Source organism: Triturus cristatus, chromosome 2_1 (genome assembly GCF_964204655.1).
Source record: "Triturus cristatus chromosome 2_1, aTriCri1.1, whole genome shotgun sequence".
NCBI classification, from domain to species: domain Eukaryota; kingdom Metazoa; phylum Chordata; class Amphibia; order Caudata; family Salamandridae; genus Triturus; species Triturus cristatus.
Genome location: NC_140581.1, coordinates 171,229,239 through 171,256,115, shown reverse-complemented (window position 1 = coordinate 171,256,115; position 26,877 = coordinate 171,229,239). Strand labels below are relative to the sequence as shown.

The 26,877-nt window shown below is 44.8% G+C and overlaps 1 protein-coding gene across 1 annotated transcript in view; it reads left to right on the top strand.

Annotated features, from left to right (window-relative positions):
* Positions 1–26,877, top strand: part of EPG5 (ectopic P-granules 5 autophagy tethering factor) — a 595,944-nt gene that overhangs the window by 250,640 nt on the left and 318,427 nt on the right. Inside the window, exons 22-23 of the mRNA XM_085629140.1 lie at positions 4,437–4,603; positions 9,716–9,943. Of these exons, the coding sequence (XP_085485266.1) occupies positions 4,437–4,603; positions 9,716–9,943 (395 nt within the window). The remainder of the gene's footprint in view (positions 1–4,436; positions 4,604–9,715; positions 9,944–26,877) is intronic.

The following is a 26,877-nucleotide window of genomic DNA, read 5'->3' as shown; positions in this document are numbered from 1 at the left end:
AAAATAGCGATCAGGGGCACTGTTTGGGGGCCACGTGGAAAATACGTAGACAACTGTCAACCTCGCTTACGAAGCTAGAGTCCCAGCTACTGCAGTACAAGCGTGAAGGAGAAGGGAAAGGTAAAGACTCGGGCTGACTGGAGAGGCTCCGCGCCCAACATGCGGAGCTCCTGGAGCGACTGCGATGTCACAACTACTCAGCTCATACAGCTCGCATGCACGTCTCAGCTGATAGAGCAGGCCGACTACTTGCCTGGCTACTGAGGCAAGAGAGCAACCACGCCCTGATAGGGGCCATCGGCACATCGGAGGGGACCCAAGTGTACACGCAATGCGAGATACACAGGGCTATGACAGACCATTATGCCCAGCTGTATCAATCTAGAGGGCGCTGCCCAGGTCATGAGCTAGAGCGATTCTTAGGCTCCGTCCAACTACCCATAGCCTCAGAGGCACATCAGGAGGAGCTTAACAGCGCACTCACCTTAGAAGATTTTGGGGATGCGATTGGATCCATGGCATCTGGGAAAACGCCTGGGCCGGATGTCCTGCCTGCCGAATATTACAAAGCCTACCGCGAATCTCTAGTGCAACACCTCCACACACAATATACTACAGCGCTGGAGGAGCAAGAATTACCCCCCACGATGCGAGAAGCATACCTGACGTCTCTGCTAAAATCGGATAGGGACCCCACAGCCCTGGGTTGGTATAGACCCTTAGCCCTTCTCAATACTGACTATAAAATACTCACTAAGGTGTTGGCGGACAGACTGGCGCCAGTAGTCCCTGAGCTGGTCCTCACCGACCAAAATGGATTTGTACCTGCACGGAGCACATCGCTGAATCTGCGCAGGTTTTTCTGGGTGGCGACAGATGCCATACATGAATGGCCCAAAGCGGGGTGTCTCATTCTAGACCTGGAAAAGGCATTTAATTGCTTAGAATGGGGCTATCTGTCAGCAGTGTTGTTGCGGTATGAACTGGGCCTGGGGTTCCTTCAGATGGTCGACTTGCTATACAAAAATCCCACTCTCCGGGTGCGACTGGGGCCGCACATCTCCGATGCCATACCGGTGCGCAGAGGTACTAGACAGGGGTGCCCCCTGTCTCCCCTTCTGTTCGCACTGGCAATAGAGCCCCTAGTGGCAGTGATACGTGCAACACTGGGGAATGGTATACCTCTAGGGGATGCGATACACCAAGTGTCGCTTTATGCAGATGATCTACTGGTCTATGTAAAGGACATAGAAAACATACCTGGCCAACTAGCACAACTATTGCAGGACTTTGCTGCCATTTTGGGACTCCGAGTGAATGCTGGCAAATCCTGCATCTAAGCATTCAGTGAGGGAGGCAGCGACCCAAGATACTCTCTGAATGGTACAGGGGTACAATGGAGAGAGTGCACATTCCGCTACCTGGGGATACAGATTTATCGCCAGCCTAAAGACTTATTAGACGGAAACCTAGGGAGGGCCTTAACAGCAATCAGGTCGCAGATGCGATTCTGGAACACACTTCCACTGATGGTCACTGGCAGGGTAGCGTTGGCCAAGATGGTGATCCTTCCCCGACTCCTGCACTATTTCGTTAATTTGCCTCTATATGTTCCGGCAACCTTCACTACGCTCACTAAATTACTCAGGGACTTTCTCTGGGGAAACGCCCGACATAGAATGGCACTAGCGAAACTATATTTACCCACTGACCAGGGAGGCCTTGCCGCACCTTGTTTTGAACACTATTATTTGGCTGTCCAATTGCAGTGGATAGCTCGCTGGCTCGTGGATAGGGGTTCGCGAAGATACAGCTACCACGCTGGCACCGTACTCGCTGGAGCAAATAGTTCGGCTCTTCCACCCCGTCGCTAGAGCCGCGCTGCCAATGCAGCTTCTACTAGCAGTGGCATACAAATGCTATCGCAGGTGCCTATACATTACTAGAACTACTGTCCCTTACGCACCAGCAATACCACTAGAAGGATCCCCTAGCGGGCCCGGGGTACTCACATCCCTTTCGCTCACGGAATTGCGGGAAGCCGACTTACAGATCCTAGGAGACCTGTACCGGGATGGTGCACTCATACCGTATGAGTCATTAGTAGAAGATGAGGGACTCCCACCGGGGCAATTCCTAACACACCGCTCACTAGTAGCGACACTGACAGCCAGGTGGGGGGACATAACCACAGAACCAAGTCAACACCTCACCATACAGTATTTACACGTCATGGGGCGTGGAAGACACCTTATACGCTGGTTCGCAGCGTCACTCCTAACCCATGCAGCGCTAAGTTTAGATCCCTTCCGCCGAAAATGGGAACTGGACTTGGGTTGACAATTGGCAGATAAAGAGCGGGAGAGGATACTTAAAAGTCCAGTGCACATATCTAGAAATATGAGATTCCGACAAATACAATTATTAATAGAGCATATCTCACGCCTGCGATGATCAACAGGTACTTTCACCGCACGGATGCGACGTGTCCGAGATGTGCCGAACAAGGGGCTGAGTTGATACACAAGCTATGGCGCTGCCCTAAAATATACACATATTGGCGCACAATAAGCAGACTGTTACATGCATGCACAGGCCGCGACATACCCTTTGAATGGACTGTATTACTATTACACCACTTTAGGAGGACCCCCGCCACAAAAGTAACGTCCCGGTTTCTGGACCTGGGAATAGTGGTCGCTAAGCGCCTTATAACTAAGCGGTGGAAAGCGCAGGATCCGCCACACACGCGTGCGTGGTGTTGCTCGCTGTTAGCATGGGCCAAAGTGGAGAGGATTGCCATTCAGCGGGAAGAAATACTCGGACTGCGTAAAGAACCCATAGCAACCCAATGGGAGGGACTCCTCCATGCACTACAACAGACGGAGGAGGAATGTTCTGGGGGGCGATCCGAGAGAGAGGAACGCGAGCACACAGAGGGAGACGCGCACACCGTCAGAGAAAGACCGTGGTATTCCAGGAACACATGTGAACGAATCGATTGCCGACAGTAGAAGCAGACGTTGCTAGTAAGGGGGGACAACTATTAGGTTGATTAGGAAACACTAGGGAGATGCGTACGGGGAGGGGCAGTGGCAGGGATAAATGCCTATAAACCGGTCAATGTTGTTGTTGTTGTTTTGTTCGTTGTCATATCATCTGTTTGGAAGCCCACGGTGAAACAACTGGAAAGACTTTGTGGAACGTCATTACGGTACTTCAATATAATTAAGCTGTATCCTATGCAATTTGTAACATTGATTGAGCACAAGGGCCATACTTGATCCTCCACGGAAGGAACTGTATGTTATTAACGATACGCCCAGCATCTACACAAAGAGAGATATATGCCAAATTGTTGATGGATGGTTATATGTATAGACAGCTATTCAAACGTCTGTTACCTTTCATAAGACTGCAAAAATCAATAAAAACAGATATAAACAAAAAAAACATTTACCAGAACCTGAAAAGAGAAAATCTCCCAAATCTAGGCACATAAAAAGTATCATTGCCTAGTAACACTGAATCAACACAGTCTACAGATGTCCAACCCATAACTCAAAAGTAGATGTACAGATGTACAAAAGTAGTAGTACCGATGTTCTACCCTAGATTTGCTCAGACCACCACTCCATTTGCTTCAAGATTAGTCTTCTCAACTCTCTTTCAGTTAAAAAAATATACATATTTAAGTACGTGAACTTTGACATTTTTACATCCAAATTGGATGAGACCATCACTTTGACCAACAGAAACAAACACACGCACAACCGTTGCATAGGAGATACACGTACATAATTCTCAGGACTCAATTTGAGCTGGTGCTTTCTGATGCTCGGGACCGGCACTTAATTGTCAACACCAGTGTTTGTGACAGTCTGCCACAAGGTGGCGTTGTCTGACTAATTTAGAGATGACCACAACAACAGTTGATTATTAATTTGATATATATTAAAAATGTACTGCCCAAGCCATTCTTATAGCTTTGGGGGCCTGGAATAGTCCTAATTGTCACACTTGTAGGAGTGTGAATGTTAGTATTTGTGTTGTTACTATCATTGGCAGCATGTGTGGTGCAAGCTGCAGTGGCCTCCTGACGGGAGCCCTGACACTTATGTTGTTTTACAAATTAAGCACAGATAATTCTGCAGCGTTGTGCCGCACTTTTTAGCATCTGTAAATAGATAGATGTATTTTCTATTGTTGACTGCGTTTAGCTTTCGTAAATCCATCCATTTGTGTCTTTAAACATGTGTTTACTGCCAAAATACCTTTGTAAATGGACCCATTTTTATTTAAAATGTTAATTGAGCTGTGATTTAAAAAACGTTAGACATGCAAACTAGGATATAGATTTATCTTCCTAAGGATGTTCCAGTTAATAATACTTTTTTTAAACATATAAATTAAAGCAGTTTTCCTTTTATATGTAGAAAGCCCAGAGCCAGTTGAAGCTTCCAATCACACCATCCCTTCAAAGGCTGATGATTTATCGATGGGCCCACCAAGCACTGGCCACTCCGGTTGATCACCCGATATTGGCCCTTATTTGGCAGAAGTTCTTTTTGCTTTACCTTCACCGCCCAGGCCCACAATATGGGTGAGAAAACTGCATTATGACAAATTGAAATGTTGATGCCATTTTACATCTTCTGTTCACGTCCTTCTGGGCACCCCTTGAATTACCAGCTGCATTTAAGCAAGAGAATTCAGCAAGACGCTTTAATTGTACTAAAATTATATGTTTAATTTACTTATTTATAAGGGCTTCCAGCCAGCCTTCTTTATTCATTGGTCTGGTGTTGTGTCATTCACATTTTAGTTCTGCCTACTACAGCAAACAGCACGGTCAATGCATCGCTCTCTTCCGTCCAATTATTTCCCTTCTGTGCCAGTGACTACTATTGCAATGTGAGCTTTTTGAGACTTAAAATATTTTTGTTGTTAGATCATTTAAAAAAAATGTTTGACAAGGGCTTAGTAACTCCACCAACATTAAGAGCTTTACAAAACATAACAATCATTGGAAACCCAAAAGCCTGGCAACTAATGCTAGACCTTTTGACTTTGCCAATGCTTGAAAGGCCAGCAGCCAATGCCAGACCTGTTGGCTTTGCCAGTTCTTGTTGTTTTTTAAGCCATCTCGTCTTGGTTGCCTACCACTGAGTTAATTGTTATGTACCATCACATACTGTCAATGCATGAAAGCCAATCAAAGGGGCATTCTGTTAATGTCACAAGTCTCCATCTCTGGAAGATACAATTGGTTTGATGTTCTTTTATTCCATTTAGCACATGGACGTTGTTGAGTTTGTGCTCTTACGGCACCGACATGGGCCAACATACTGACAGTAAGATTAACTATAAAGTTGAATGAAAAGTATGAAATCTGTAATTCGGAAAGAAAATGTTTTTGTTTGAACTGTTGCAGGGATTCTGCTCATGCACAGAACTATGCGCAGGAAACCAGGACCTCAGTGAATTGTGGTGTACCAAAAAACTCACCTCAGTACCCCTATCCGACCAGCATCAGTGTCCCATTCGTTATCCGTATTCTCTCGGAGGTCCCAATGTATAGACATCCCAGAACAAGTGACTTAGAGTACTCTCAGGAATGGTGGGAATCGGAAAGACCTGTTTGTTATTATTCTCATATCAGTCCACAACAAGAGTAATCAGAGACACGGTAAAGTTTGAAAGGTTTATTTTATAAACTGCGTGTCCTAAGATGCAGTCCTTTGGCTAACATAAGCAGACAAATGATTATAATTAAAACCATCAGCATTATTACAATACCATAGAAAATGAAGGGAGAAATCATATTACAAATGACAGTGGAATACAGCCACCTTCCCTTTGCTAGTGGGCCAGTATTATTATACTAATAGAAGGTCTCTAGGCTTGAATGGGGAACCCCATACCGTAAAGATCAGCTTAGTTGAATCACATCACAGGATCAGCTTTGCTCTGCACCTGGAAATGTTCTTCTCCAGAATCTGTTTCTAACGCATGCAACCTGTAATATTAAAGGCTCTCGACATTCAGGTATTTACAGCTGTGTGCATATTATGACTAGAGAGTGGGCCGATCAACCTGGACTTAAAAACATACATTGTCTGGCGGCCCAGAGTGTTTTGCACACAATGTTCAGACCAAGGTCGCAGTGCACGTCTAGGGATGTGAACAACAGACAGTTCTCATGTGAAGAAAAGGCAAGCAAGCAGTTCTCAAATAATAACATGTCTCTGCAGTGTCGTGTGCAAAAGCAGCAAAAGTGGCAAGATGGCTTTCTAAAAGCTAATGCGCTTATGCTAACGTAGCAATGTATGCATCTAAATCGCTGCCTTCACTACAGAACATATGTACTTATTCTAACATCTCTAGTAATCATTTCAACTCATTAATGCTGCTTTTCCTGCACTCTTGCCCTATCCCAGACCCCATACATTGTCTTCTGATGTTCTCCCAATAACCTGCATTTCCAGTTGTATTTGAGGAGTTTCACTCATCCTCGCACTGCTCATCTTGCCAAGTACAGGTATTACATATGCAAATGGTTACCCTCACCCTCTTCAACCCGTATCGGCTGAAACAAACCAATGTGTTTTCTCCTCCAATAAATCCTTTGCAAACAAAATAAAGCCTTAGTATTTGATGAGCCAGTGAGGATGGGGCTAGGTGAGTCTGCAGTCATGGGAGGAGCACATATGTTCCCTCTACCATCCTACCCAATTCGGCTTCCTGAAATGGTGTAAAAAATATCTAGGGTACAGTAAAGGGTTGAGTGTGCATTAAAGTTTAGTTGATTACTTCCATTTATGCAATTTGTGTTAGCATTATTACATACAGTGCTTATTGGAAATCTATACCTTCTTTTAAAATGTGCATGTTTGCTACATTCTATGCTGAAATTAGAATTCCATATCCGATGGAGACTTCTAGTTGCAGATTCCTTACCTTAGAATATTCCACAGGCGTAAGACAGGGTTCGTAATATCTTGAGCATTATCTCTGCCTGCCAGTAGGTAGTGTTGATCAGCTCCACATTGGCATTGTCTGCGTTATTTGCACAGGAAGGGATGTGCACGGTGCCTAAATAGGTGCTGACAGCAGTGATTTATTTCCTCACCATCAATGCAGATAGAGCTACCTTTGTCTGTTTTTGAATACTTTTTAAAAACTTTTTGTCAAAATTCTGTGACACTCCCCCTCCTGGTTTACCTTTGATGCCTGGAGTCAGTCAGCAACTCCATGGCCTGGCTTGACTGTGAAATGATTAACCCCAAGGCAGTCTGTGAGCACGCCCTGAAGCTTCTGCTCGCTTGATACTAGACGACACCGCTCCACTTCCTGGTTGCGAGGATGGTCCCTGGCCCTCTATTAGAGTTGTTCCCATCAGTCCTCGTCAGATCCTAAGTCATCGGTTAAGTGCCCCAGAAATCTAAGAAATCAAAGCACCCTTTTACTTTACCACATCGGTCCAAGTCTTTGGATGAGGTGCGGGAATGATGCCACAAATGTAGGCCCGCTCCCGTATGTCACCTACGGAGTCTAGGTCCGCTCCACGCCTCCTATAATTTCCCAGCGCCAGAGCAACCCTGCTCAGTAAAAGAATTCAATAAAGCCATGCACCTCATATATTGGTAGGCCGACCCCTGTGGAGCGCATTCGCGCCATGGATTTGGCAGGTGCCCCTACAGGAGTTCCGCCGGTTGGTTCCCACTTGTCACCAGTCGGGTCAGCTGGATGCATTCCTGGAACTGCATCGGCTCTGGTCGCAATTCTGTAACCTTACCCGGAGTCCATTCTAGTGGTGCCATTCCCGGTGTTGCCGCTGCCCTTGGCAGCACTAATTCTATTGTTGTACCCGACACCGATATGGAGCTAGAATGGCGTCACCCAACGTAGACTCCAGCGCTGACCGATACATGACCCTCCGGGTTGGAGACTGTGCCTCCCTTTACTGATGAGCCCTGGAGGGAATACTATTGGGGTGGATCTGAGGATCCTTATAGTTCTTTCGGCCCCTGGGAAAAGCTTGAGGATAACTTGTATTATTAAGTGGTAGATGCCAGTGCTCTAGAAACATTTCCCGACACTGGCCTAGTCTGTCCTCCTATTGTGGCTACGGAGGAAGGGGCTTCATTTGTCATTGTGATGAGGAGGGCGGCTGAGGTCCTGAACCTAATGATTCACTCAGTGGCAGAAAAGACCCACGTCTTGATGGAGGTGCTTCATCCTTCGGTACACTCCATCAAACCTCTTCTTCCTTTAATGAAGCCCTTACTGATATCCTGCTCGGGGCATGGACCAAGCCCTGCACAGAGTTTCCTGTGCACTGGATGATTGCCTGCCTCCATGGCCCCACTCCTGGGAACCCACTTTTCCTCACCCAGCACCCCAGCCCAAAGAATCTGGTTATCCAGGCCTCAACATCCAGAGGCATTTGCTACCACTCCACCGGATAGGGAATTCAGGAGGTTGGACACCTGTAGGAGGATTTTCTCTTCCATTCAGCCTTACCCATACAGTTTGGGATTTAGTTGCACAAGTGCTGCCCATGGTCTTGGAGGAGCACCAAGCCGATGGCAGGGACGCAGCAAATTTCACTATGTCCCGCAGACTGGATAGGACCAACTCACTAGGCAGCTTTGTCAGTGACACTCATCGCCATGCCTTCCCAAAGTCTACTGGCTTTTCGGGGCATGTCCAGGCATCCCTTATCGACATTCCTTTTGATGGCACTCGCCTGTTTGGCAGTAAGGCAGATTCGTCTCCCGAGCAGTTAAAGGACAGCAGAGCCACTGCCCAGTCGCTGGGACTGTCCATGGCCCAGCTCCACTATGCCTTTCGCCCTATCCGTCGCTATGGGAGGGGCGAAAGGCATAGTGGGGCTAGGGCTCTCCCTTTCCCCACCCCGTGCTCACAGTGGTGACAGATGTGTCACTCCTGGGCTGGGGCATCCATCTGAGATAGGTGGAGACCAGAGGACTCTGGTCTCTAGCAGAGGCTCAGCTTCACTTAAACCTTTTGGAGTTGAGTGATTCACTTTCCATTGAAAGCTTTACTTCCATTAAAGGAAGGCTGGTCCAGGTTGTCAAGGACAACACACCGCCATGTGGTATTTTGCAACAAGCAGGACGGATTGGGGTTGTGACTCTGTTTCTGGTTGTAACAACCCCCTGATGGCTTACAGGCTCATTCCACCAGAACCAATGCTGTGCAATAGCTTGCGGAGTCCCCGCCATGGACATCTGTCAGGCTGCTACACGGTCATCTCTACACGCGTTTACTAAACACTACTGCCAAACACTAAGTTTCAGATGGCAAAAACTCAATGAGTTCATAAAAAAATACAGCCATTAAACTGACTCAATGCTTCCAAATCAAAAGTAAAAACCCTGTAACTTGCCAATAATGGTCTGCTTCCCGACTCATATATCAGTACCTGCATCGAAAACCATTACATAAATGTTAGTTTGACATCATATGGCCTCCTTGCCTATGTCAAAGCTCTTGCTGTATTGGACAGTAATTAATAAATGCTCAGTAGAAGTCACTTTGAGAAAATGCTGAAAATTATGACTTAATATTTTAATTTTTCTATAACTATTTTCATACATTTTGCTCCTGTTAATATTCTAATCACTTTTTCTGACATTTAGTGGAATAGATTGAGTTTTGTTGCAAGCAATAATTACTTGTTTTGCAGACTGCCTGTAGATGGTTGTATTGGGAAAAGATTTTTTCACAGCCCTGCCCATGTTAACCTGCTAAAAGAGATGAAGAAGCGCTTAACAGAAATTGCAGATTTCCATCATGCTGCTAGCAAATCCCTGCAACCAGAGGTTACTGCGATTGCCAGAGAAGAATCAACGGAGCAAGAGACGTATACCCCTGCCTACACCACCTCACCAGCGATGCACAAAGAACTTGTCAGGTACAGTATGTCTGAGAAGTTACCAAAATGTGTAAGGCGCGTCCTCTATTGGCAAAATGTTAAAACCAACATTATTACTTTTCTTTCTGCTATTTCCTAATAGATGTAAATCTAAATTGTAAGTTTTAAAAAAGATGTTAAACTTCAAAATGAGAAACTAAGGCCCTCTTTACGATATTGGGTGGGCCACCACCGACAGTCCGTCGTTGGCGGTCTGCTTGACATCCAGGATAGAAGTTCGACCATCTGATTACAATCCCGGCGGTTAGAGGACAGTGGCCATGGGGTAAAGACCGCTGCCTCTGACAGGCTCAAGGAGCCTATCGGGCGGGGGGCAGACTGTAACTCCTACAATGGAGGCAGTACCTGCGCAGGCACCACCGTAGGGATTATGATGGCCTTTTCTAGGCCGCAGCACAAACCGCAGTAGAAAAATGCCAGGACCCTTCTGGATATATCGGGCTGTAAATAACTGTGATTGCAGCTGCTATTAGGTAGATAGCAGGGGGTGCACTGTGAGGCCTGCAGTATCTATCATTGGGGGAAGGAGTCATTTGAAGGGGAAGCGGTTCTTTTCTTTCTTCCTGATCTATGTGAGGAGAGGTCATAAATAGCTGAGTGCAGCCTACTTACGAGTCTTTGTAATTCTGTGGTAGGCTACTTGGCAGAGAATTATTGCAGACAAAGGTCAGGGCTGGAAGACAGACAAGCCAGGACACATGAAAAGGGAATCCACCCAAACCAGTTTCAAGGAAGCAGACCTGGAATACACATTCTCTGTCTGCGAAATTGATATGAAGATGGGAGCCCACGACCCAATACGTTTGTTGTTGTTTTTTCCGAAGAGGGGGTACTCCGCAGAGTACACAGGAACTGCTAATCAGCCTGGGGTTGGTGTTGCACTGACAGCCAACTTCCCACAGGAACATCCTGTGGAGTCTGATCTGAAGGCAGAATTACTAGACTGTCTTTGGTGCCAAGACATCGACCTGTGAGTGAGGGAAGGAAGTGCCAACCCTGCAGGAGGAGCGGATCGTAGCAGGGACCACCATAATTGACGCAGGGCATAGGGTCCATCCAATAGAGACTCTCTAAGCAACTGCACTGATGGAATCGTGGTACTTTTGGATCAGACAGCACGATCTTCGTCATTTGTTGCTACTGTGGCACCTGGAGATGTGTGCCCTGTGGCACCTGGAGATGTGTGCCCTATGTAGGCCTGACCAAAGCTGAGATATGCGCCTGTTGGTGTGGCCTGTGTGCCCAAAAGTGGACCACATGACCGTGGCACTACCAACATATGCCATTGGGTTGGAACCATTCCTGAAAACCAAGCGATCATGAGAGGTGCTCCTGGGGTGACTCATGGTGAATTGAGGTTGTTGCCTTAATGCACTGCATGCCAAATATAGCGCCTTTCGGCCACCATACCGAACAGCATGTTGTTGTCGCACTCAAGAAGAAGCTCCAGGTACTCACCGGAGTGCCAGAGTGATCTGCGCTGTGAGCAGGCATCCACCGCCAGCTGCACAGCTCCCTTGAACACTGCTGTCTACTTCTGAGATTTCCTTGTCATGGGAGGGCGAACGCAGCCCGGCGCTGCTCCTGCAAACTGAGTGAGATACTAATAGGACCTAGGATCAAGAGACTGAATGCTAAGACCAAATGTGGGTGAAGGGGCAGCACAATCTGCAGCCATAGCCAGTGCCTCGAACTCTGGTACCTGGGCGGGCGAGGGAAGGGACCCACGAAGGAAAGATGGAGTGGCAGCTGGGCTCGCCAGAAAAGGCCCCCGGAAACATAAATACTCACCCCTTAAATTGGGTATAGTTGCATTATTGTATGTGTAGTTGAATTCAATGTTTTCTGTGTGTTAAATCACTTGTGTTTTATACAAAGAGAAGCACTAGGCTGAACATTAATCGTATTGTGCTGCCGAGAGGTTGGTGTTGCTTGCTGAGCCTGAGTACCCCTACGCTAACCTCCCTGAGAAGCCTGTGACGGCTTGCCCCTAAACCACTAAACATTACGTGTGAAAAGGGTCGGACTTGGCCCAGTTTGCAGAGCCATAGAAGGACAGGCCCAGGGATAGCAGTTGTAAAAGGCCTCAAACCCACAGTGTGACCCAGTAGTCCCTTCCTCCTGTGACCTCTTGAACGGGGTCTGACAAGAGGCTCAAAAGAGTTCAGGGAGACATACAATAGCTCTGGTATTGCGCATATGTACTTTGAGTCATCACTTCCAGCACCGGTGCAAGATGTGAGTTGCTGGTACGATGGAACTATTGCAATGAAAATTCTGGGTCCAATCTAGCTCTGGGGGAATTCGAAAGGTGAAGTATCTGAAGTTAGAGTATGCGCCTGAAAGAGAGTTATTGAAGGTAAGTAACTAGTTTCTTTCGTTCAGCAGTTTCCTAAACCACTAGGGTTCACTTCCTAGCATAGCATAGAGCTCTGGACTCCGAGGGACCTGCTGCTGTGTTTTTCCTGCATGTCCGTATGCCGATTACATGTTAAAACGATGGTAGGTTTCTTTTCAACCAGTAGTGATCAGACCCTATTCTGCACTAGGGTCAGCCCTGTCAGCTGCCACGCATCTTGCGTTAGAAAAACCGCATTGCCTGAGATTCTCACGCAAAAGGAATGTGACCTGAAGTGTGATAAAACCGTGTAGGTACACTTTCTCGCTTTGCTGGGAGAGACATATGAAAACTTCGCTCGTTTTTCGAAGGCCACAAGATGGCGCTAATGTACAAGTCATGGAATAGGAACCTCCAGCTATCACAGAAACTCGTATGCAAGCCAAACGAACTTCAGAGATTTGAAGACTGAAACACCAAACCACACACCTGCCTAATTAATGTCAAAAAGCATCCCCTGCTCAAACCGTAGTATCAAACAGACGTGGATGTTCTGCCGCAAAACGAAGCTTCTAAATACATCCCAAAAACTATGTCAGTCCAAACTGCAGTAAAAGAGGGGCCTAATTGGAGAATTGTGCAGGGACAAGATCCCTTTGGGGCCCTGTAGTCGGCCCGGATTCCCATGTGTCAGAAAGCCAGGACAGACTCTGCCAATTTACCTTTTTTTTTTTTACAGTTTTAAATAGCGCGAACTTGACCCGCCTCGGGTATCAGAGCGCTTTATGTAGCACCAGTTGCATTACATGAGGAAACATTCATTTTTTTTTGTTAGGCACGGGGAGATTAAGTGAGAATCACAGAATGTTCAGCGTCATTGCCGAGACTCGAACCAAGTTCCCAGATTCGAAATCGACCGCCAACTCATGCCATTAATTTGATCAGTTGCCATCCAGGGAGGCGCTGGCTGGCTAAGGCAGGGAATCTCTGTTTAATGTATTGTTTCTCTGCCTCCCTGCCCTGCAACAGGATTCTGACCTAGACTGTGGGCTGTGCCATGCTTCTACTGAGTGTGGGTGACATTATACTGTTAGCGAGAAAGTGTCACTCATAGTTGTTGAATGTCACTAAAATTATGAAAATTCACACATAAGCAATCTGAATCCATGGCAGTTATGTAGGGTTTGTATTCAGAGGACTTTAAACTTTATCCTTATGTCAACGAGTGGTACTGGGGACATTTTAGGACTGTTGTTAATGTGGTTTTGAATTCAGAGATTCAGACACATTTTAGCAGTCTGGCTATGCCTCCGCCAGTGGGTTGAGCCGGTGAAGCCACCTACAAAGCTCCAACACGCCTTCGTAGACCCTCATTACGAGTTTGTCAGGATTTGGTGATTTATAAACATAAAAGGTTCAGCACTATACACTATACACTTCTCATATAATCAGAGCATGTGCTCCTTATGTGATGCCATTACCATGATGTGAACACGCTGGCTACGAAACGACTAGAAAATAACATGTGACCTTGAGGAATATTCATCGCAGAACTCCATATCATAGGAATTCGCCATCACATAAGGAGCATATTCAATACATATATGAGCCCTGAAGAAGTCTCGTGTGAGACGAAACGCGTTGGCTACGGTTATGTGAATATATGAATTACCAGATCTCTGCGATCAAGATAAATAAAGAAGAAAACCCTACAATTTGTGTCACATGCTCTGATTATATGAGAAGTGTATAGTGTATAGTGCTGAACCTTTTATGTTTATATATGTTGATGTAGGATTTTATCCTACATTTTTTGGGAGTAAAGAGGGGAGTACTCTCTGGTTTCGTGCACCACTATTCACTGACTACAAGAACCACTGATATTTGCTGGGTGCGGATTTAATTAGCCTCTACCCTCATCTTTGTGCTCATATAGGATTTGGTGATTTGCCAGCATCAAACTTTGGCTAGCCTAAAGCTTGTCCCCAGAATGGGGTATTACCATACAGACCCAGGAATGCTGGGTGCCTTCCTCTATGGATTTCTCCTATTCCAAGCACAGATCTAGCAGAGGGAAGAGAAGTGTCAGATGTCTGAGCAATGCATGCATATCTCCTTCTAGAAAGTACTGGAGACATCCGTGAGGACGATGTTGAACTCATTGAAGAGGGAGCAGAATGAACGCTCGAAGACTTCAATAGGTGGGCGGACTTCTTCTCTGGATAGTTGTCTCGCGGACCACTGTTTTACTGAACGTGTTTGTGCTTCAATCGAACGCAACAATGATAAATGTCCCTTTACAAACATGGTTGGAAACACTTGGACAACTGATGTTAATAGATGACTAGTGCGTCAGTTATGCAGGCATGTCACAGTGCCTGCAGTGTTATATGACTGGATTCCATCACTGCCACTCCCTTAGACATTTGTTCTAGTGTGTGGGTCACAGCACTGGTGTTGGTTGGCACAGATGGGATTAGCTCACCTGCCACTGGTTGTTCTGCATCTTCTGCCAGAGGACTTGGTTCATGGTCATTTCCGGATTGTGCCACTGGCACGTTCTCTTCCTCCTCTTCCACTTCATGCTTTGGAGTTTCAATGATGCATTGAGGAACTTGGGCCTGATGCTATTGGTGTTCTCATAAAATAGTGAGAGTCAATGTTGTCCTAGTAGACACCTCTCAAAGAGCTAGGGAGGCTTGAGGCTGGCTGCCGCCATCACTCACAACAGTTCATATTGTGGGTGTTTTCGAGAGACGCACAGGGCGGCTGGCTGCGTGGAGGAGGAGGTGCTACAGAAGAATCCAATGGCTGGACTCCTTTGGATGGAGTTGTCAAAACAGTTTCAGTGCTCACTGTATTTGGAGAGGTTTGTATGGTGTTTGCTTTTGACACACTAGTGCAGAAGGTTGTTTAAATGATTCTACCAAAGGGCATATTACTGGTGGTGGGGCTTAGCTGTTCCTTCTCTTAAAGTGGTGTATCCCCTGCAATGATAATGGGGTTCATTGGTTTATTTTATTAAATATAAATGTTGATAATTACATATAAATCTTTTGAATGTCATGGGTTGCATTTGTCTTTATGTAAAGGATAAGGTTAGTAAAAGTAGCTAATAAGTGTTGGCAGAATTAACATGTCTTATAATCTTGGGTAATGCTGCCTATTCCATATTATAGAACATAGATATGTATTGAGTACATGTGTGTGACACTTACCTGGATCCTCTACTTCTAGCAAGGCTCACGTCTGTTTTGAGAGATCATTTATAACATAAGGTTTTAAGTCTGCAAATCTTTTTTTGCAGTCTTCTGTTGCCCTGGTGTGGGATGAAACTGCAATAACTCTTCAGAAGTTATTTATGTTGCCGCTGGTTTTGTGCAGCAAAATGTCCCTTAGCCAGGCCTCTTCTTTCACCACCTCCTCTCCCAGAACTATCAACTATTGGATACATCCAACCACAAATTCCTTACCTTTAGAATATTCCCAGGCGCCAGACTGGATCCAAAGATTTTCCTCAGCAATGCTCCTGTGTACAGCTAGTTGGCGCCATATGGCTCCGCTGAGACTTCATGCTACCCCAGCAGTGATGGTGTGGAGTTACATATAGGCACCTCTCCTGTCCGCTGCGTCGGTTCCTTTCTTTCCACTCGTTTGATATGATCGGGAGTTCTGTTACCAACTTTGTTGGGTTTCTGATGACTCCAAATTTTATCCTGATAGTGTGTAAGAGAAGTTTTCTCTGTCAAATATGACAAGATTCAAGCTGTGCTGAGACTGCAGGAAGGAGACATTGGGCTCCAGTCACGTCATATGATAAAATGCCCTGATGCATCTAAAGGTGATCAGAAAGTGGGAAGCAAAGTTCCGTGTCACAGAGTCAATGAAGAGGTTGTGTTTGAAGCAGAAGTCACACTCTAAGTCATGGGGCTAGTCCCAATCCAGCCATGAGCTCGGTCCTGCTTGAACTCCTGTGCCAACTAAAGTCCTCGGGTAAATCGAAGTCAGAAAGTCAAGTGAGACTCATACCCATCCCACTTCTCAGCCTGTGGAAAAGTTGCAGCAGTGATACTTTTTTTTTTATGTTTGAAATGCTTTATTTGAAGAGAAACATAGCGAACGACAAATACAGGTCATATAAAGAGCATTGTCATACAAAGTCAAAAGGAGAGAAAAAATATTACAGGGTCATTATAAGCTCAAAAACCTTAGGAACCTGAGGAAAAAATACGAAAAGCATTTTATAAAATTTTAAAGGGAACCGAAAGGAAAAAGAAAGAGGGGGAAAAGGAGAGAAAAGGGGAGGAGAAAGGAAAGAAGGGAAAAGAAAGAGAAAGGGAGATATGAGGCGTCTTAGTGAAGAGTAAATGCTATAGTCAGACAGAAGATAGATAAAATAGAGAGAGCAAATAAGCCAAGAGTAGGGAATATTTGAAAGGCAGGGAATAAGAATGTAAATATAGATAAGATGAAGAGAATAGAGAAGAAGAAAGAAAGAGGAAGGGTAGAGCCGGTGTACTTCATGGGGGTTTGAAATTCTCAGAGGATAAAGGAGAAACAGATTTCGACTTTAGAGCCATAGAATCAAGATAAGTTGTGAGAGGCAACCAGAATAGATCTCTGTTGAGAGTAGGAGTGGAGGCAGCAGCGAAGCGAACATCAAGTCTGTGATAGTGACAGAGGGAGTTCCACCAACATTGTATCGAAAGCTTAGAAAGATCCTTCCAGTTAGAAGCAATGTGCTGGAAAGCCAGAGCCAACATGAGATCTAATAGACCTGAGGAACTAGAAGGAATGTCAAGAGCGTCAGAAATACTACCTAAGAAAAGAAGAGGGATAGAATACGGAATAGAGATAGAGAATAAGCGAGAGACATAAGACCACACCTGATCCCAAAGTACTAGAGCAGAAGGACATAGAAAAAGTAAATGATACAGATCAGCATTAGGGGCAGAGCAGGTCCAACAGGTAGAGTCCTTATCAGGAGAGAAGCGAGAAATAGAGAGGGGAGAGAGATAAAGTCTATGATATAGAAAGAACATAGACTGAGTTAGTGAGGCAGAACGGGAGATTTTTAAAGATCTGACCCAGACTTTGTCCCAAACAACTATAGACCATTCACAGCCCAAATCAAGCTCCCAAGCAATTTCCAATTTGGATTTTGGACGAGTCGGATTGGGGGAAGAGAAAAACTTATAAATAAGAGAGGCTTTGGGAAGAGCAGAGAGAATCTGAAGAAGCGGGGACTGGGAAACAGAAGAGGGTGACAAGGGGAGAGAGTAGTAGACCTCAAGTATAATGGCCATTAGGACAGAGAATCTATGGAAGAAAGACTGGGGACAGTGAAACAAGAGTCGGAATCGAGGAAAAGAACATGGGAGAAAGCCATCAAAAAGCTGGTTAACCCATATCAGCCCCTTAGATCTCCACGCAGTCCAGCAAATAGGGCGATTATGGAGGAGAATAAGTGAATTGTACCAAATCGGGGAAGCCAAAAAAGATTCGCGGGAGATCGGGTCCGAACGGACTAGAGCATGTAGTGGAGAGGTAGTATGTTTAAACAGGGGTAGAGGGGTGGTTAAGTTCTTAGCAGTGAAATGTACAACTTCAGAAAGGGAAAAAGGAGAGAGGAGTGAACGTTCAATGGAGAGCCAAAGAGGAGCTAGAGGGGAAGGTGTAAGGACCAGCCAATTAGAAGCCTGACGGAGAGAAAAGGATTTATGGTAGAGACGGAAATCCGGAAAGTTGACTCCGCCGTTAGCCTTTGGTTTACGAAGGGCAGCAAGCGCAACTCTCGATTTTTTATTATTCCAAAGGAACTTAGAAAGACAGGAATCAATGCGTTTGAAATAGACATCAGGGATATGAACGGGGAGCATGGAAAGAATGTATATGAGAATGGGAGAGATCATCATTTTGATCGAATCTAGCCGACCCCACCAGGAGAGAAAAAGGGGATTCCAAGAAGAGAGCAACTTATCTATACGGGATAGTACGGCAGTGAAGTTGAGCCGAATAGATGAAGAAATGGAGTTGGAGAACCAGATTCCAAGGTATTTAATTTTAGAGGGATTCCATGCAAACCCGGTGGCCGAAAACTGGTGAGGGAGACAAAATTTAGTAAGAGGGAGAATCTCAGTTTTATCGGAATTGATCTTGTAACCAGAAACTTGGGAAAAGGAGTTAAACTCAATTAATAAGGCCGGAATGGATTGGTCAGGATCGGAAATAAACAAAAGAATGTCATCTGCATACGCAGAGAGTTTCAAGTGGGTTTTATCATAAGGAAAGCCAGAAATAGAAATATTGTTTCTAATGGACGAGAGAAACGGTTCTAAAGCCAGAACAAAAAGTAAAGGGGAGAGAGGACAGCCCTGGCGGACACCACGCTGCAAAGGAAAGTAAGAGGACGTTCGGCCGTTAACTAATACAGACGCTTTAGGAGAGGAATAAAGTAGAGAAACAAGAGAGATAAAATTAGGGCCGAAGCCGTGCCAACGAAGGGAGGCGAACATAAAGGACCAATCTACTCTATCAAAAGCCTTCTCGGCATCCACTGATATAGCAGCTAGAGAGGAGTTAAGAGAAGGTACTTTATTGAGAACATTAAGAAAAAGACGGGAGTTATCTGAGGTAAGTCTACCCTTTACGAAACCGCATTGTTCCTTACCGATAAGGTGTGGGAGGAAAGAATCTAAACGTCGGGCAAGAAGTTTAGCAAATAATTTATAATCTACATTAACGAGGGATATTGGGCGATAGTTCTTACAGAATCGCGGGTCACGACCATCTTTGGGTATTAAGCAGATGGTAGCCTCGTGAAAGGTACCAGAAGCCGTGCCGGAGGTGAAGAAGGATTGAAAGAGGGAGAGAAGTTTGGGAAGCAAAAGATCTGAAAAATGTAGATAAAATTCCACAGAAAAACCATCTGGACCCGGAGATTTACCCTTGGTTAGAGATGTTAAGGCGCTGTCCAGTTCGGTGAGAGAGAGGCCAAGCTCAAGATCAGGGAAATTAAGATGAGAGGCAGAGGGGGCAGGAATTTTGTCCAAGTAGGATTGAATGAGAGTAGTCGAAGGGGGGGATTCAGGGGTATAAAGAGATTGGTAGAATTGCTGGAATTGGGCGAGTATATCCTCTTCCTTGTGGAGGAGATGGTTATCGTTGGAGTATATTGAATCAATCAGGTTACGCTCCTTGCGGGACTTAAGATAGTTGGCCAAAAGTTTACCTGACCTGTTACGACCTCCGTAGTAGCGGGCGCTGCTGCGGAGAAGCAATGAGGACGCATTGTCAGTAGAAATTTTGTTGAACTCGAGTTTGGCACGTATAAGGTCTGGTACAACAGTTGGAATAGAAGAGGTGTAAAATTTATGTTCTAAGGATTTGATATGAGAGAGAAGGTCTTTTTGCTTCTTAAGATAAGATTTCTTTTTCTTTGAGACAAAGTCAATCACAAAGCCGCGAGCCGTAGCCTTGAAAGAGTCCCAAATAACATGAGGGGGTAAAGAAGGATCAGAATTAAGTAGGAAAAATTCCGTGGCAAAGGAAAGGAAGGAAGAAGAAAAAAGGGGGTCTAGGAGGAGAGAGTTATTAAAGCGCCAGCAGGAGGATTTGGGGTGAGGGGGAAGAAGATCAAAAACGGTGACAATAGGAGCATGGTCTGAGATAACTATCGGCTCTATAGATGAGGAAAGAAGATTTTGAGAGAGAGATTGAGAGAGGAATATATAGTCAATCCGGGAGAAGGAGGCATGAGGGGGTGAGAAGAACGAGTAGTCTAAAGAGTCAGGATGGAACAGTCTCCAAGAGTCAAGAAGGTGAGATTTGGAGATAGTGTCAAGGAATTGTGTATGTGATTTGTGGGGGGTGAAGCGGGCAGAGGATTTGCGATCAAGAAACGGGTCAACAATTTGATTACAATCCCCCCCTAGAATGAACAAAGAATCACTGTGTTGGAAACATTTAGAAGTTATTAGAGGCCAAAAGTTACAATCAGGGTGAGTGGGGCCATATACATTAAAAACAGTCAAGGAAACAGAATTAATTAACAGCTTAGTTAAGACCCAACGACCCTCAGTGTCATTTTCTTGAGAGAGAACTTTACATTTTAACTTCTTGTGACACAAAATGGCCACACCATTCTTTTTGTTAGAGGTAGGAGAAAATAAAACCGTTCCCACCCAACCTCTTTTTAACTTAAGAGACTCCGCCTCAGAGAGATGAGTCTCTTGCAAAAGAACCAAGTCAGGGGTGTAAGAGGCTAGATGGGAAAGCACTCTCTGCCGCTTAATAGGGCTAACAAAACCTTTCACATTCCATGAAATAACTTTAAATTAAATCACAATAAAGTGTGTCAGGAACAGAGAAAAGGAATAAAACCAAAAAAACGCCACAAAGGAGAATAACGAGCAGAGGAAAGACAAGAGCAAGACAAAAGAAAGTCGAAGAACATGGTGAAAAAGAGAGCAAGGAAAGAGGAAAGGAAGGAAAGGGGCGAGAAAGAGGAGAAGAAGAAGATACAGTACATATCCAAAACGGACGACTGAAGGAAACATACCTGAAGGGGGAAGGGAGATGAGAAGATGACGACGATGGGGTGTGGGAGGATTCGACAAGAACAGCCCTCCGAGCCGGAGAGCAACAACCCACCGCAACAGGACGGATTATGAGGAAGACGGATTAAATGGTATGGAGAGGATTACAAGAGGGTTGGTCAAACAGAGAATCTGGGGAAAGAAAAAAGAATCATGTTATGCAGGGGTCATGGGAAGGTAAACAATACACAAACAAACAATTATATGCAAAAACAGAAACCCCAAACGACAACCATTATGTAATCACATCAGATAGAAGGAGAATCAACTAAGAAGGGAAAAACTCCAGCAAGAACCTGTAAGGAAAAAAGACCAATCAAGTAAATAATCAACCAGTAGGAGGATTGGATGTGTCCATGCCAGCATTAGTCTGAGTGTGGATGAATTTCTTGAGCTCAGCCGGGTCTTGAAAAGTCCAAGTATTGTTCTGGTGAGTTACCTTGAAGGTACAAGGGTGAAAAAGGCCATATCTAGCTCCCATAGAACGTAGGGGAGCGCGAAGAGACAGAAATTCTTTTCTTCTGGCAGCAGTGGCACCAGAGACATCCTGAGAGAGATAGACTCTCTGACCCATCCAAGAAATTTGGCGTTTCGCTCGAGCTGTGGAGAGGATCAGGAGGAGGTCAGTAAATTTAAGAAAGAGGATAATGACCCCCCGCGGTTTGGTGGAGGAGGAGGAACGAGGACCAAGTCTGTGGGCTCGCTGGATACTAAGAGAGGTGGTAGCAGGAAGGTCTAACAACTTCAGGAGGAAAGAAGAGAAGAACGTGACAGGATCATCCCCCTCCAAAGATTCCGGTAGGCCATAAACGCGCAGGTTATTCCTCCTGTTCCTGTTTTCCAAATCCTCAGTATGCTGCTGAAGGGCAAGAAGAGACTTCTCCAAAGAGGAAATGCGATGGGAATTTGACTGAATTTCTGGAACCTGCTGCTCCACAGAAGAAACACGGGCCTCCATAGTTGACCATTTGTCCTCAAAAAGTTGCATCTTAGCGTTAGTCTCTTCCACGAATGGGCGCAAAGCGCGAATCTCCTCAAGTATCAACTCCATAGAGATAGGGGGTGGAGATGACTCAGGTGGCGGAGGAGAGGAGTCCGGCTTCATGCGCTTAGGTAAGGAAACAGGAGGAGAAGATTTGCTGGAAGAAGATTGTGATGAAGAAGAGCGGGAGGGACCTGCTGTCGCCATTTGCTCTATGGAAGGAGACTGAGGAGAATGGCCTGATGGTGAGGAGGAGGCAGAGGAAGGCGGAGCCTTCGAAGGCACAAAGACAAACTTCGGATTGCGAAGCTTGCCCATAGAAGCTTGAAACGTGCCAATGATAGTGAGCGAAAGTCAAATAAGCAGGCCAACACAACAATCTGGGTTCAGAGGCAGGGATTGTCAATATGTCTACATGACCAGACCAGATCCAAATAGCCCAGCGATTATCAGAAATAATAGCGGAGACTTGGAAAGGTCATTGAAAAACTCCTGGATTGAAAATGATGTGAGCAGATATTAGGAGGTGTTTCCACACATAGTAAGCAATTAAATATGGTTGTCCAATACCACGTTTAGTACCACATAAGGCTTGGCAGAGGTATCCTCAAGATTGCATATAAGTCATAGAGAAAGAGCCCCTGGTATAAAATCCATCTCCAAGCGTCACAAAAAGCGTAGAAAACAAATTAAGTCATTTCCCTGAAGGGTTAAAGTAGACATGTAATCCTCGGGGAACAGTTCAAAACCACAGAGATATTCACCTACCAGGGAAGTTGTAATGAGTCCTTCATACAGCTGCTCCTTGAAAAGCGATTGGGAAGTAGGAATTACTCCACATTGTCATGGAAAGCAGAGCGCGTCTGAAAACATGGGAAAAACTTGCTGTTCCAGGTGCGCGCGCCGGTTACAGGCGAGCGTTGCTGAGGAGACAAAATGGCGGGCGTTCTGAGGAGCGCATTCAGCGCGACGAAGATAGCGTGTTTCGAACGCAAGAGGGATCACCCTTGGCTCCCCAGGTGCACATCCCGTTCCGCTAGCTGGACCGTCTCCGTGGTGTTGACAAAAGAGGTTGGAAACTGTTATAATCAATCCGGGTCCATCCCGGTGCGGCGGAGCTCCGGGTCTAAGCGGCCATCTTAATCGGCGTCCAAGCCACGCCCCCGATACTTTTTTTTTTAATAACTTTACTTACCATTTAGCACATCATAACAATACAAGCGTAGTTGTTCACTGTCATTGTCATTGCAATTGGAAAAGGTAAACTGGAGCGTAAAGCATCAATACAGAAGTCGAAGCGGCATGCATCTAATAGACGAAGAGACCCGGCAAAGCTTTAAAATACAGTCCCGAAAGCCCATCCCCATTCCCTCAGTGCAACCATCCATCATCCAGCAGCAGCTCTACGAGCCCGCCCGTACCAAACAGTCGCAGGTGAAGCCACATAGTCAAAGAGTCACAATCACTGCAGGGAACAGCAAAGCAATGGAAAGCAAACATTTGGAAATAATGAAACTGGTTACCCCACCCCTGCAAGGACTATGCCCCGTTCCAGTTGTGAGTCAGAGGCTTGTCTAACGGTTTCCACATAAGACCTGTATGGTCCCCAAATATCCTTGGGATGGGAGGACCTAGGCAGTGTGTTGGAATATACTTCGCTATTAGTGTTACAGTATGCCAGATTATGTAGCCAACCTTGCAAAGTGGGAACTGTCCTATGGCAATGAACAGTGAAAGAGAGAGTAACGCACTCCTCGAAATTGTAGGATTATTTTGGGAAAGTGGGTAATATAGTGGATGGTGCAATCAGGTAAGTCCTCCTGAGTATGAGGATAATGAAGACGTAGTTGCACTTGGAATAAGAGAGTGTCCCCCTCTTGCACTCAATGAAAAAATTCAATCTTTGTTCAATAAGTAAATAGTAAGGAAATTTAAACGTGACACAGTGGACTATAAGTTAGGTGAAGTATACACCTGGGCAGAGGTGTATGCCAATAAGAGATAACAGCGAAGAAACACTGGCCGTCCATCTGACACGACTCAACATCCTCAGATGACTCGCAAACCAGAAACAGACCACCGCGAGCTCAAGTTGATTTCCAAACAAAAAGTACACCCCAATCTACAGGTGACTTACAAGAACCGGCAACAGAAGGTCCATCTACATCTTCCATTAATGGCAGGCAACCTTTTTTAGGGGTAGGCCCAAGGCCACAAAACGAGGCAGAAGGAAAAACATCATTAACAAAACCTGTTGCGAAGGGAACGCGCAGTCAGAGAACCTTGTGATTAACATTTCCAGACACAAATTAACGGCTTTCCAAATGAGAACTCTACAAAAAGGAACTTCGTTCGTTCCCACGTATTACTCCAATCACCTCGATACTGAAGTCTGTTTTATCAAATTCATGCGAACATTAAGGCTTAAACATTTTTTTCACAAAGACCGCGAGACAATACGTTGATGGAATTACGCAACAAAAGTACATTTATGGCTCCCACCAGCCACAAAGTACTAGACGCCTTTGAAACCATCACCCTTAAAGAATTGAAAAAAATATCCAATCAGAAGAAAATCAAAAATACCAATATTACCCAAAAAGAACAACAGGCACTTTTACAAATAGCAGCAAGAACTGAAATCACCATTGGTCAAGCCGACAAAGGAGGGGCAATGGTCATCATGGACTTCGACTTTTATGGAAAAAAATGTCAATGATCACATTCAAGATCCCAATACTTATATGCCTTTATCGTTTGATCCAACCAACGATTTCATGAATATCTTACAAACCATTCTCAATGCCGCTATAGAAAAGGGTACCATCAACATTGAAGACAGAAACTACCTCATCAAAACCAACCCTGCTATACCCTACATTTACATGATACCGAAGATCCACAAACACGCAACCATACCCCCGTTTAGACCCATTGTTTCTACCATCAATTCATTGCACAAACCGATCGGAAGATACCTGGACAAACATTTATAGCCTCTGGTACAATCCATGTGTACATATATTAGAGACACTACGGACTTCTTAACCCCTTCAGCGCTGCGCGGATTCCCCCGCGGTGCTGAAGGGTTCGAGCGCGGGCGGGGCCATGACGGAACGGTTCCGTCATGAGCACAGCTCAACCGATGCTCATGACGGAATCGTTCCATCATGAGCATGGAAGGGGTTAAACATCTTAGAAACTATCCAAGACAAAGTTACTCCTGATACTATTCTCTGTACCATAGATGTGAAAGCACTATACACATCGATACCTCATGACAAAGGTATGGAGGCGGTCGAATCTTTCCTCCTGACCACGGATAAATCAGACGATCTTAAAATCTTTTTAATGGAATTCATCCATTTTACGCTGTACCACAGCTACTTTAAATGGTCTGGTAATTACCACATCCAATGCTCTGGAACATCGATGGGCAATTGTGCTGCTCCAACGTATGCTAATCTGTACATGTATTGATTCGAGTTAGACCATATCTTGAACAAACATGAGTGGAGCGAGAACCTTGTTTTATACAAGAGATAAATTGATGACATATTCATATTGTGGCAAGGATCTATCACAAACCTCGAAATACTCATTCAAGAATTTAATAACGTTGATTGTTGTATCGAGTTTACATCTGCCATCAGTAAGGATCTTATAACATTTCTGGATACAACAGTAACCAACAACAATGGAATTCTTATTACATAAGTATACACCAAATCCACAGACCACAATAATCTATTACATTTTAACAGTTTCCATCAACCCTCTCTCAAAAAACACCTACCCTACTCTCAGTTACTTAGACTTAAAAGAATATCCAGTACCGATGAGCTGTATAAAGAAAGTAGAGACACATGCATCCAGAAATTCAGACAACGCAAATATCCAGAACATATCTTGGCAAACGCCATTCAGAAAGCAGATAAAATTACACGACAGACCCTGTTAAGGAACAGACCCACAGATCACGCACAATCCAAAAGTGTGTTCGTATCTAAATTTTCAACCCAAAGTTACCTCATCAAAAAGACTATCTTAAGATACTGGCCTATGCTTGGAACGGAAACTGATTTCAGACATATCTTTGACACACCTCCTAGATTCGCATATCAACGGTCAATAAACTTGAAACTAATTTTGACTACAACAAAGAACTCTAACGAATCACATTTCAGAGAAACCACACCATGTTACAACTGTGGACACTGCAATTCCATCATAAAGGGCAACATCTTCCAACATCCCCACAAAGGAACCAACATCAAACTAAGGGTAATAGCCACCTGCAATAGTCCAAATGTTATCTACATGCTAAAATGCCCTTGTGGCTTGGTTTACGTGGGCAAGACTGAACGCAAAATACGCTTAAGACTCAATGAACACAAAAGTAACATTCAAACTCACCATGCCAAGTCTCCCATTGCCAGTCACTTTCAACCTTTCAAGCACAATATCAGCCAAGTACGTTTTTAATCCTTGAACAAGTACCGATTTTGAAAGGACGGAACAACACGCAATTTATGCTACAGAGAGAAGTATACTGGATAGAAAAATTGGATTCCATCAGCCCAAAAGGACTCAATGAACGTTGTGACCTCAACTGTTTTTGTAGAGTTACTCTTGCACCTTCAATTAACCTACGTGTTGACACCAAAGCCCCCCGCGAACTGTGCTTTGAATGACTTGATCTGTACATCGCAATATTGTTTACACACCCTGTGTTACATGTGGTTTTTTATGTTTTCATACCATTCTTTCATTTGCATCTACTTTTTGACCATGATTTTGCAATTACCTTCTACATATACGTTTTTTGGCTTTTGATATGTTTCTACTAGTCTTTTTGCACATCTCACACACCACAGTTATACCGCAATTCACTGCAATCATTTTCATAGACTTAGCTTCACCAACGGGTAAAAAACTACGAGTCTTTCTTCCACGTAGTTCATTTCCAAAATGTCCCACAGTTCATAGCTACGTC